The 12,677-nt window shown below is 41.4% G+C and overlaps 1 protein-coding gene across 1 annotated transcript; it reads right to left on the reverse strand.

The window, feature by feature from the left end:
- Window positions 1-1,531: 1,531 nt before the first annotated feature.
- On the reverse strand, window positions 1,532-8,902 carry LOC117694444 (olfactory receptor 52L1-like). Its single transcript, XM_076916390.1, has 2 exons — window positions 8,799-8,902; window positions 1,532-4,444 (listed from the first exon to the last, which is right to left on the reverse strand). Exon 2 carries the CDS (start codon window positions 4,366-4,368, stop codon window positions 3,373-3,375), a length of 996 nt encoding a protein of 331 aa, XP_076772505.1. The 5' UTR covers window positions 4,369-4,444; window positions 8,799-8,902; the 3' UTR covers window positions 1,532-3,372.
- Window positions 8,903-12,677: the final 3,775 nt, after the last annotated feature.

Below are 12,677 nucleotides of genomic sequence, written 5' to 3' on the forward strand. Positions count from 1 at the left end.
TTAGTTTTTACAGTTATTTTTTATTATAGCATATATTTGTGACATAGAATGATGGTGTTCACTACGAAACTTTCTTTTCTGTGTGTCATGTATTCTGATCATCTTCTCCCACTTTGCTCTTTTGTCCTCCTCCTTCCTCTGACCTTCTTTTCCTCTCAAATCTCCCCTCCTATGTTCGTGTCTGGCAAGGATAATTTTACAGTCTATATTCCACAGATAAAGAAAATACGCAGTATTTGTCTTTCCAAGTATGGCTTCACTTAACACAACCATCTATAATTTCAACAATTTCCCTACACAATTTCACTATGGATGAATAAATCTCTAATGTACACGATGAATTTATTCTGTTTATTTGGTAATGGGATGTTAAGCAAGTTCTATATCTTGGCTATTTTGAATAGTGCCACAGGAAACACAGACATGCAAACATCTCTGTAGGATGCTGACCTAGTCTTCCCGCTGTTTTTAGGTGAGAATGTAAATTTAGAGATGCCACACCTCGACACACTGACCTTCTTCTGCTTACATGGGCATCGCCATCTAACTTGTGTCACACACCAACCCCTGCCACACACACACACTTGAGTGTGCAGTCACCTGAACTCCATTCTGCCCATCACTCCAGAGACACCTGAGTCACAGCCACAGCTTCAAATCTGAGGAAGGCTACACATCACAATGAAAAGAAATATAGCTGTAAGGAACCCAACGTCAGAGTGATTTGAGAACTGCAAAATGTATCCAAGGAATTTGAAGAAAACATACAGGAAAGAACAGTGAGGTCTAGAAACTAGAAATAGAGTTAGAGATCACTGAACAGGACCTTCAGATTAAAATGGAAATTATTAAAATATAAGTATTATTATTATTATTATTATCATTATCATTATTATTATTATTATTATTTGGAGACAGAGTTTTTCTGGTTGTCCTGGAACTCACTCTGTAGACCAGGCTGTCCTGGAACTTAGAAATCTACCTGCCTCTGACTTCTGATTGCTGGAACCAAAGGAGTGTGCTACCACTGCCCAACTAAAATGGAATTGTTAAGAGAGGGGCTAGCAAACTTTTGTCCAGATAAACAGTTATGTAACCAGATCTAATGTGTGCCTCATGTCCAACACCATGTAACTATGAACATTTCTCACAGAGTTAAGCAAAAGCAACCAAATAACTAGGACTCCAGATCAATCACATGCAGCCATAGGAAGCTTGAAATGTAGCACTCACATGTTCTCTCTCTTTCTCTCTCTCTCCCTCCCTCCCTCCTAACTTCTGTCTCTCCCTCTCAATACACATTAAACAGATAATTAGTTTCTACTCAATATTCAAAGAAATCCCTTTAAATTGTTTTCTTTAGGTAAACCCAGTTGTTCCTCAGCACCACCATTCACTGATTCTTTGTTAGACTGCAATGCTATATAATAAATACATTTATTTGATATTTTCAGTTTTCTATTAAAGAGATGTTTCACAGAGCAAAGATGATGGTATTTAGTTTGAAAAAAAGCATCAGTGTTCTGTATATTTCAAATGGCTTTAATTTAATAGTTTTGAAATCTGATCACCAGAGTCAGTTATTAAAGACTGCTTAACTGTGTGGTCCTGGCTTCAGCTTCAGGAGATTTTTCAAACAGGAGAGAAGACGGTTCAGTGAGTTCTTGCTGCACAGTCTGAGGACCTGTATTCAGCTAAGTTAAGTTAAGTTCAGGCGAGCATTGGAATTAGACATGCCACCATGCATAGCTTTACATTAATTTTAGATATTCATGTTTGTGTTGCAATCTCTTTACTCACTGAACCATCTCACCGGATCCAATACATACTTTTAAGCTACAGGCTATTATGCTGCAACACATATTTCCCAAATTCATGTGGCTTAATCCAAACACAAGTTTATTTCTATTTTAGATTCTTCACAGCCTATGATCTAGACTGTATCAGGGATACAGGCTCTTCTGTATTGTTGCTCTGTCATCTCCAACCATCATGTCGTCAAAGAAAGCCTTTGCAGAGCTTATGCCCATATCCACATTCCCAGATCCACCATGTGATAGTAATTAGGAGAGTACTCTTCCTTTTATAGGTTCCCAAAACAAAATGGCTCTAAGATCAAAAAAGATTTTCCTCCCAATGGGTATACTATGCCATAGCCTGCATTTCCCTAGGACAACTTAAAAGAGTTGAAGTTCTAGATATGCCTGCTAATAAAAACATAATTCTTCCTGAAGAAGTGTTCTTCACATCCATCCTCACTACCCCACCACATATGCCAGTCACACTGGACAATGTTCAGTCTCTCTGAAAGAAAGGTACTCTACAGTAGTAAACCGTACAAAGATGAAGTGATCAGAAGCACTGGCTGCCCTCTTGACCACTTCTGAAATAAATTCCCACAACAGCATTCCTTCAGCACCTTAGCATCATAGCTCAATGGAGCAAACCAAAGTACCATATAAGTTTAAAGCACAAAGAATCTTAGATGGTTGTTCAACTCCAAGTGTGGCAATCCTTCTGTGAGTTTTGACCTGGTTCCTATCTCTAGAAATAGATGAAGTATTGAAGCCACAATATATTTACCATTTCCAAAGGAGAAACTCATTTTAAATAACAACATTGCTTCTACATTTACTGAAGCTGTGCATCAGAGCCTAGTACAATTTGCTACCTTTGTTAGCAAAAAATTTATAATTGCTTTTATTAAATTAATACTTATAAAGCAGATGTAGTTAATACTTTGTCTTGTCTGCTATTTGTGCTAAGCAAAAATATGAATAAAATTTAAAACATGAACCTTTTAAAAAGGAAATCACTACATAGAAATATAATTTTTTCTATAATGTCTCTCCAAGAATAAGTTACATATAATACCTAATTCATTTATGTTTGTTTTAAATAAATAAGTAACATCTACATTATAATGGAAGGTGGTAATTCAGCAAGTGACCATTTTGCTTTCTTTAAGAGACACCATGAGCAAGTGATATGCATCTACTGCATCCACTGCATTGGCTTAGAGATTTTGAAGTCACTATGAACTAGCCCGAAGTCAGGCACAGATTTGCCAGTCTCATTCCACACAGTGTTATGTGATCAGTTATTGGATTAAGGTAAAAAAAAAAAAAATCCTATCCCCCTGACAGCAGTGGAGAGTTGTTGGACTTGAAAAGAATAAGATGAAGGAGAAATAACCATAAACACAGATACCCAGATATATCTCAGTAGTATGCTGAGCCATATAACTATGGGTATTCTCTGCACAGACAAATAGGAGTAGAAATTCTCACTGTGAAATCACTTCTGCTCCTACACTCTATACCAGCCATGAGCTCTTAGTGGAGTCTTCTGTAGCCAGTGATTAGGATGTGCTCAAGTTGATGTTTTTGCGTATAACACCCTGAGTACTCGCTGGCGGATCTGCCGAGTCTTCACTCCATAAACAAGAGGATTGAGGGCAGGTGGCACAAGGAGATAGAGAGTGGCCAGCAGAACATGGACATGATGGGGAACATGGTGGCCAAAGCGGTGAGTGAGAAAGGAGAACATTCCAGGGACATAGAAGATGAGAATAACACAAACATGAGACCCACATGTGCTGAAGGCCTTAAGTCTGGCTTCACCCCCTGGCACCTTCAGCACTGCCTGGAGGATGAGGGCATAGGAAATGCCAATGGCCAGAACATCTACCCCAACCACCAGAAGTGCCACCAACAGCCCATAAGCTCGATTCACTGTGGTTTCAGAACAGGCAAGTTTTACCACAGCCATATGTTCACAATAGGCATGGCTTATAACAGTGGCTCTGCAGAAGACAACATTCTGCAATAGGATGGGGAATGGAATGAGGAGGACCAATCCCCGCACCAGCACCACCATCCCAATGCGTCCTATAATCCCTGGATGCAGGATGGTGGAATGCCGCAGAGGGTGGCAGATGGCGACATAGCGATCCAGAGCCATGGCCACAAGTATGCCTGACTCCATAGAAGAGAAGGCATGAATGAAAAACATCTGAGTCAGGCAGACAATGTACCCAATCTCATGGGCATGAGCCAGGAGAACTGTGAGGGTTTTGGGCGCAGTGGAGGAGGCCAGGACCAGGTCAATAGCAGCAAGCATGGCCAAGAAGAAGTACATAGGCTGGTGCAAGGATGAGTCAGTCCAGATAATAAAGATAATAGTCACATTGCCCACTAGAGCAAAGAGGTAAAGGAGACCCAGGGGCAATGCTATCCAGTGCTGAATTTCCTCCAAGCCTGGAACACCTACTAGGAAAAAAGGGGGCTGGGGTTGCCTCCAGCTGGAATTGCTAAGAGCCGTGAACAACAGCACAGAGAAAGAAGAGTGCAAAGACACCAGAGTCATGACTTCTCCATTCTTGATACACTAAGCCAGTACAGATACAGCTACCAAGTTCATCAGAAGAACAAGGTGACTTAACCTGCAATACAAGGGAATAAAGTTAAATTTAAGAAAGAAAATCCTTCTGGATACAAATGTTTACAGATGAGTCTTCCACACATCTGAACAAGGCTGAGTTTAGCTGTCATGAGGGATAAGAGTAAACACTGAACACAGCTGTCTTGAGAGCGATGCTATCTCTGCCACTCAATGGCTCATTTCAAACCTGTCAACTTGAAATCACAATGCTGACTGTGTAAGTCATGCTGAAGGCTAAGTCATCTGTCACCTTGACACTCATCTCCTGCAGCCTCGGGACATAGCACCCAGTAGTTATTCCTGGGTAGTCTACATCCCACATCTTCTCCCCCTCATTACACGTCAGTCAGTTCCAGGGTTTCAGGATCTCCTCTTCCTGTTTCCTATGTGAGTTATCATTCCATGGTTTTAACTAGTTAATATGCATCATTTCATTCCAAGTGAATCTTTAGTGCAAAACTATCTCTGAGAAGCACAACTCCATTCCTGTGTTTGCATCCCTGAGCCCACACACTCAACATTCAAAGCTGGTGGCTTACCCAGCCTTCCCAGACATCCTACATTTGTCTGTTATATCAATATTTGTGTGAATAAACCCTTATCTATGTATCCAAATTGAAAACTATCTTTACTAGTTTTTACAACTGATGCCTTTTATCTTTTCAACTCTCCCCATTGACTTTTTCCTTTAACATCTCACAGCTGTTATTTTTCTCAGCTCCCAGAACTGCCTGTGTTCACAATCCAACTTTCTCTTACCTGGGCTTTTCCAGACATAACAGAAAAATTCAGGTTGGAGAAACCTCTAACTGTAATACTCTGTATCTTTGTTATGAAGTTTTTAAAATTTTACTTTCAACCATTAAATCACAAACTCTCCCTAAAATTTACCTCTCATATATATGCACACACACACACATGCACACACACACAGAGTACCCAAGTTGTCTTACAGCATTGCTTTCCCAGCAGTTGTGTGATCCCAGTTACACATATGTTTTGCTGTCCCCTTTTGTTGCTACTATAATTTTATGACTACACAGACCTATTATTCATGGCTTCTATACTTCTTTTTTCTTCCTCTCTTATCTAAATTGGTCTTTTTCATTTGTCAAAATTTGAAGTCTACTGTCCTCTCCTCCTTCAGAAGGATTCACAGTGATTTGCCAACCCTGATAATATTGCCTATATTTTAAGATCTGCCTTTGTTTATCTATAACTTTCTGATATGTCAACATCATAAAATCCCTTTCATTGTCATAGTGTTTTATTTCAAAAGACAAAGTCAGATCTCATTAAACTCAGTAACCACAAACCAGCCCTTCGCAGTGTATAACACCAAACTTAATTGAATTTAAGCTATTTCTACTTTGTATTCTAGTAATAAAACTTTAGCAGGCTACTTAAAATGTCTAAGCCTTGATTTCTCATCTGACAGTAAAATAAAGAAAATCAGCTATATACTTTGCTATAAATATTAATCAAAGTGTACATTCAAAGTCTAGACTGACATTATTTTACAGTATATGGCTTTCATTATTACTAATATAAATTATTAAAGAATAAAGTCCCACATTTTTATTTTATTTTTTATTTCCATCCACAAATGTTTCCTCTAGGTTTCAAATGTTCTGTCCCCTTTTTCCTTGTAAGAATTCATTGCTGTTGCCTCCAAGTATGTTAATAAAAGAAACAAGTAAATGAAACAGGTGCTCTGTTTAATCTGCTTCATTTGGTTCACCCCTGAATCATTAAAACAGAAATTTAGATGATACATTCTTGACTTAAGATACATGTCTTAAGATAATAATAAACTCTGAAATCGTATTAATCTATGCTGGGACTCAAACATACACACATGAAGAGTCAGACGTGACTCAGTTCTGGGTGATCCTACATCTATAGATCATTTTGAATTATTTAGAATAAATCAGTGACAACTATAATACTGCCTCCAAACTCTGCCCATAATTACCACAAAATCCTAAATGCCTGGTCAACAGACATCCCTCAGCCTTTTCTTTTTTTCCCCTCTAAGCTTAAAAAAACAATGATAGTTCTGATGAGTGTTCCATGGTAACCTATCCAAGTACAGCAATTCACCCACCAGTACTTAGAATTCTACACAAAGAGAAAGTTTATTCTCTTTCTTCGCTATCCTCTTCCAATGCAAGCCTGCTTCTTCATTTTTCAGCAGAAAAGCAAAATTACCACTGTGCATTTGGGAAGTGTGTCCATAGCTTTTACAGGAGCAATATCAGGGGGCTGAGGGGTAATGATGCTGTTCCTTGGCATCAGCTGCCTCTGTGCTCTGTGGCTTGTGTACCCAGAGTAAAAGCCTGGAGCCTTCTGTATTACCAAGTGGTCCTCTGTGAGCCTTACAAAAACCAGAAAAGCCAAAAAACCAGAAAAGCCAAAAACCAGAAAAGCATTTGTCTCCAGGAATCTGAAAAGAGAAATGCATTTAACTCTTTGACCAGGAAGTAGAAGGCAGAATTACTGGGCTGTAATTCCCTCACAACCTTGCAGATCCAGCCCAAGCCATCGCTTTTTTGTCAAGTGATTCTTGAGTTTTGTAGGGCAGTCTGACATGTCTCCTTTTCTTCTCAATTATAATCCTTTCACAGCTGAGTCACTGCACTGATTGCCTTGCACTATAAGACCACTCAATTCCTGAAGAGTGAGGATGATGTCTTACTTAGGGGAGACTTCCCAGAGCATGATGTAGCATACCTGGAATCTAATTCATCCTGCCTATGACTAGGTAAGGAAACACATACTCAACTGTTTAAATTACAAAATAAATAAGTAAGAACAAAAAGGGTCTTAAAGGACCTGAAATTGTAGGGACTTGATGAAGCAGAGGCTGGACTTCAGGACAAGGACATCATAATAAACAGAAGAATGTCTACTGAGGGGTGGCCACTGAACCTTGATGTTCCCTACCTGACATGACACTCTGGGTGCTTCATGGGTGAGGGGGCTTTGTTGAATCTCAGCTGTAAAACACAAGTTAGAGTTCTAGATGTGCACAGAAAAGAAGGGGTTTTGTAATCACTAGAAGACACTTCTTTGGCTACCTGTAGTAGGCAGGAAGACTCCTCTCTTGGTTGTGACCTGACTCTCCTAATCTCAATAGTGACCTGAATTCCATGAAAGTTCAGGAAAGGGAAAGACAAGAACACAGCCAGAGGTGCAGGACTAGTGGGTCTGTGATAATGCCCTGATATAAGAGGAAGACACAAAGCACACAGAGTCATGGCTCCAATGAACACATCTCAGAGAACCTAATTTGGCAAGCAGAACTGTCTTTTTTGTGTCTGGGCTGTCCTCAAGGATGTGCTCTTTAAATTTGGAGCTTTGGGTCAACTATGAGGAAGATAGATTCAGCAGCAAGGAAAGTTCTTAGAAATGGAGAGTGTTATCAGACTCAGGAAGCTTCTACAAAACCTTCCTCTAACCCCAAGCCACAGAGCTAACACGCAGCCTTCCAGCCTCCACAGTGACATTCTGCTCTAGCTTTGGAGTGAATACAGGGAGACTGCTCACAAGAACTGCATAGCAGTTTCTGAATGTTAAAGAGAAAATTAAACACATCACTCATGGCCTGTGAAGCTAATGCTTCTGAAGTTGTCACACTATTAGTAGCATCCTCCTGGGCTAGTGTGCTGTGAGGATGAGAAATTTGAGACCATCCAGGAAGGCCTGGGAGAGTCTCCGGCTGACTGGGAGGTTCAATGAGATCACTAGGTGTCTGTGAACTAACAGCTTGTAGCAATGTGTCCTCTGTGATCTCTGTGTCAATGTGCTTAATTCTTCTTGTCAGTGCTCAGGCCAGACCTGTAAAGAACAAACCTTCTGACTCCGGGGAGCATTATATAAAACTTCTAAGAGTGCTGGGCTGGAGAGAAAGCTCAAATAAATGTCTGCAGTGCAGCCACTGTGGGGCAGAGGCAGCAGATGAGCTATCTCGCTGACCAGCCTGAGTCAGTGAGCTCAGGGTCAAAGAGAAACCAGTTCTCAAAAAAACATGGTTGAGAGAGACTGAGAAAAACACCTGCTATCTGGCTTCCTCATACTGGAGCATCCATGCACACACATGCATATATATCCACAAAATCATGTACATATACCACATAACACACACACACACACACAGAGAGAGAGAGAGAGAGAGAGAGAGAGAGAGAGAGAGAGAGAGAGAGAGAGAAAATACCAAGATATGCTAAAGAAGTTGTATTTACAGAGTTGCAGTCCATTAACCAAGCTGAGAAATAATTCTTTCCAAGGGCTTTAAAAAAAAAAAAAAATCAGCTCTCAGCAGGCTTCCCCCAACACTGAATTCCAAATCTGACCTCATTTCCACAGCCCAAGTCCTGTGATTCATCTTGTTGCTGGCTGTGAAATTTATGAAAATTCCTTCTTGAGGTCTCCTCAAAGGAGCAACCATGACTGTGGACAGGCTCTAGGAAAGGCTGTTAATACCAGTTGATAAGTCCCTGAGGACCCGCAGCACATCTGCTCAATGCCTAAGTTAGTCTTCAGACTGGAGAGACACATGGGGTGAGTGAACATCCCCGAAGAATGGATGGATGGGCAGGGAGACAAGGCTAGTGATGACACCTTGACATGCAGAGTAAACTGAGGCAGGCAGAGGGGAGAAGTATGGCTTTGGTGATTGGGGCCAAGAGCTATTGGCTTCTGGCATTTTAACTTTTTCTTGCTATTTTGGGGCTAAAAGCTACTGAAGGCTAGCAATTTAACTCTTTCTCTGGGGCCAAAAGCTGATACCTTCTGACAATTTAACTCCTGCTGATTGCATCAGGGGATTGAGGGAAAACAAGCTTAGTTACTTGGGTTCTTTTCTCAGCTTAAAAGCCCCTTGTTGTGGTCAGGCTAATGTGTTTCTCTCTCTCTCTCTCTCTCTCTCTCTCTCTCTCTCTCTCTCTCTCTCTCTCTCTCTCTTTCTCTCTCTCTCTCTCTCTCTCCTCTCTCTCCCCTATGTCTGGCCTAGCCTCCTGCTTCATTGTTTTCACAAGTGCACATGCATACTTAGATACATACACATATACCTACATATATATGTATGTATGTCCATACATATAGACAGACAGACATATGTACATTTAGTGGATAAAGCAGAGGCCCAATGCATGCTCTGTGAGCCACAAACCTCAAATTGCTCATTCTCGAAAATTAGGCTTAGGCCCAAGTGAACGTTTTATCTTTAATGGGTGCTCTGATTACAGATGCTAGAAGTATTAGCTGCTGGAAGCTCATAACTGAGTCACTTTCTTATGGGGCAAAAATATTCATATGACTGGTGCCATATGAATGTAAAGGTAGAGCCCACTTCATTTAAATTTTAAAAAATACTAAACAGTTGCCCATCACGTACCCAATGTTAACCTTTTCCCTGACAGCAATGCTTCAGCTCACACTTCCCTCCTCTAGTCAACAACGGTTTCACTCACACATTGTAGGAAGCTACAAAATTCATCAGATAAAGAGTTTTCGCATTGTTTTCAACTTCCGAATCTCCAGCTTTACAGTGACACAAAACTGCTACGCATTCAGTCCAAGCCATAGAATTTTGAATTTTGATGTTTTCCAACCTAATGATGTATGATAGTGTTCTCTTCCAATGCCGCACAGTGTCATTGAGCTCTGCTTTCCATGTAGCTACGTAGTCATAAAGGTAAAAAAAAAGTAATATCTATGGTACACTATGCTGCTAAGCTTGGATATTCAACAGGTGTATGAAGTCTATTTTTGACTTAAAACATCTTAATTTTAATGATAGGCTTCTTGGGTGTCATACCACCTGAAGCGTACTGTTTAATCTACCAACTCCATGCACTATGCTAAGTATGACACAACAGTCCTTGTGAACTGTGGGTTTATTATTTATTAAGTACATTGTAATGGAAGTATTGATAATGATCTTATATAGCGGGAGATATTAGGAAAATGGCGCATCCGGCTAGCTCCTGGCCTGGCCGCCATGTTCATGCTCTAAACCCATTTGCCTCAGGAGTTCTGGCCCTGCTGGAGAGCTTGTCAAGTAGAGAGGTTCCTCTGAGCTGCTCTCTCTAACTTGCCCCTATAGTGACCAGTTGCTGTGCTTCCAGCTCTGGTTCACTTGTCCCTGGAGCTGCTAGCTCCTTCACAGCCATAACTACCTGTTTGTTGGTGGATCCACCTTCCAGTAACCCAGTAAGTCAAAACCCTAAAGCTTAAGATAAACCAATGGATTTATATATCAGCAAATAATACACAAGATGCCCACACAATTAAAATTGTTAGCCCAATTACCTAACTTTTTGATATGAATAACTACTTAAGACTGCTAGAGACACGTATGTCTGCTGCCATCTCCTCTCCTTCTCTCCTCTTTCCTCCTCCTCTCTCTCATTCCTCTCTCCTCCCAACTCTTAGCTCTTCCTCCCTCTTCCCTGTCCAATGACAGGGATCTCACTGCAAATACATTGGGCAGGAAATTTCTGCCACAATCATAAATGTTATATAGATTAAAGTCGAAGTATTTAATAATATATTATGGGAGGCCTTCCTAGTATACTGGACTCAAGAAATACCACATTAAAAGTGAATGTGTGTGGGCCATGAAGAGAATCTGGTATTTTTCTTTCTATTCTTTATTTTGGAGATGATAGCATTATTACAACGTTTCTCCCTTTCCTTTCCTCCCTCCAAATTCCGTTATATAACCACCAACCTCACTGTCCCACCTCCACCTCACACAGTCCATCCCCCTGTGACTCCCTATCTTTCTTTTCTGATAGAGTGGAGGTCCTGCTGGGTTTTCTCCCACCTTGGCACATCAAGTCTCTGCAGGGCTAGAAGCATCCTCTCCCACTGAAGACAGACAAGGCAGCCCAGTTAGGTGATTGTGTTCCACAGACATGGAACAGCTTTAGGGATAGCAAATGTCCAGTTATTAGGGAATCCATATGAAGAACAAGCATATATTGCTACATATGTGCGGGGGACCTAGGTCTAACCTGTGTATGTACTTTGGTTGGTGGTTCAGTCTCTGAGAGCCCCAAGGGTTCAGGTTAGTTGACTCTGTTGTTCTTCCTGTGATGTTCCTATTCCATTTCAAGGCCATCAATCCTTCCCCTATCTCTTCCATAAGAGTCCCTGAGGTCTGTCCAATGTTTGGCTGTGGGTCTCTGCATGTGTTTCTGTCAGCTGCTAGGTGGACCCTCTCAGAAGACAATTCCTGTCTTCTAGGTTTCTGTCTGCAAGCATATCAAGAGTATCATTAATAGTGTCAGAGATTGGTGCTTGCCCATGGGATGGGTCTCAAGTTGGGCTGGTTATTGCTTGGCCAGTCCCTTGGTCTCTGTTCTGTGTCATTGCATTTCTTATAGACAGAATAAGTTTTGAGTCAAAAGTTTTATGAGTGGGTTGGTGTTCTTATCACCCTACTGATGCCTGGCTACAGTGGGGTAGGGGTCCGGTTGGTTGATATTGTTGTTCTTTGGGTTACAAACCACTTCACCTCCTTCAATCCTTTCTTTAACTACTCCCTTGAGGACCCCATGCTCAGTCCAATGGTTGACTACGAGTATCCACATCTGTATTTGTCAGACTCTAGCAAAGCCTCTCAGGAGACAACCATATTAGGCTCCTGTCACCATGCACTTCTTGGCATCTGCAACAGTGTCTCTGTGTTTGGTGTTTGTATATGAGATGGATCCCCAAGTGGAGCAGTACCTGGATGGCCTTTCCTTCAGTCTCTGCTCCATACTCTGTCCCCTTATTTCTTTTAGACAGGAGCCCTCCTGAGTTAAGAATTTGGAGATGAGTGGGTAGTCCCATCCCCCCCCCCAACCAGGGCCTTGCTTAACCTCTGGATATGGTCTCCACAGGTTCTCCCACCCCTATGTTGGATATTTTAGCTAATCTCATCCCTGTTGGGTCCTGGGAGCCTCTTGCTTTTCTGGCATCTGAGACTTGCTGGTGCCTACCGCCAGTTCCCCGTCTCTCATTGCTACACACCTCTGTTCAAATTCCTGACCCTCTGTGTATCATCCTCATCTCCTCTCATACCAGATCCTGCCCCCCTTTCCACCCTCCCCCTCCTCTCTTCCTCCCAAGTCCTTCCCACCCTCTACCTCCCATGAGTGCTTGCTCTTCCTTCTAAGAAGAACTGAAGCATCCACATTTTAATCTTCCTTCTTGAGCTTCATATGGTTTGTGAATTGCAT

Source organism: Arvicanthis niloticus, chromosome 1 (assembly GCF_011762505.2).
Source record: "Arvicanthis niloticus isolate mArvNil1 chromosome 1, mArvNil1.pat.X, whole genome shotgun sequence".
NCBI classification, from domain to species: domain Eukaryota; kingdom Metazoa; phylum Chordata; class Mammalia; order Rodentia; family Muridae; genus Arvicanthis; species Arvicanthis niloticus.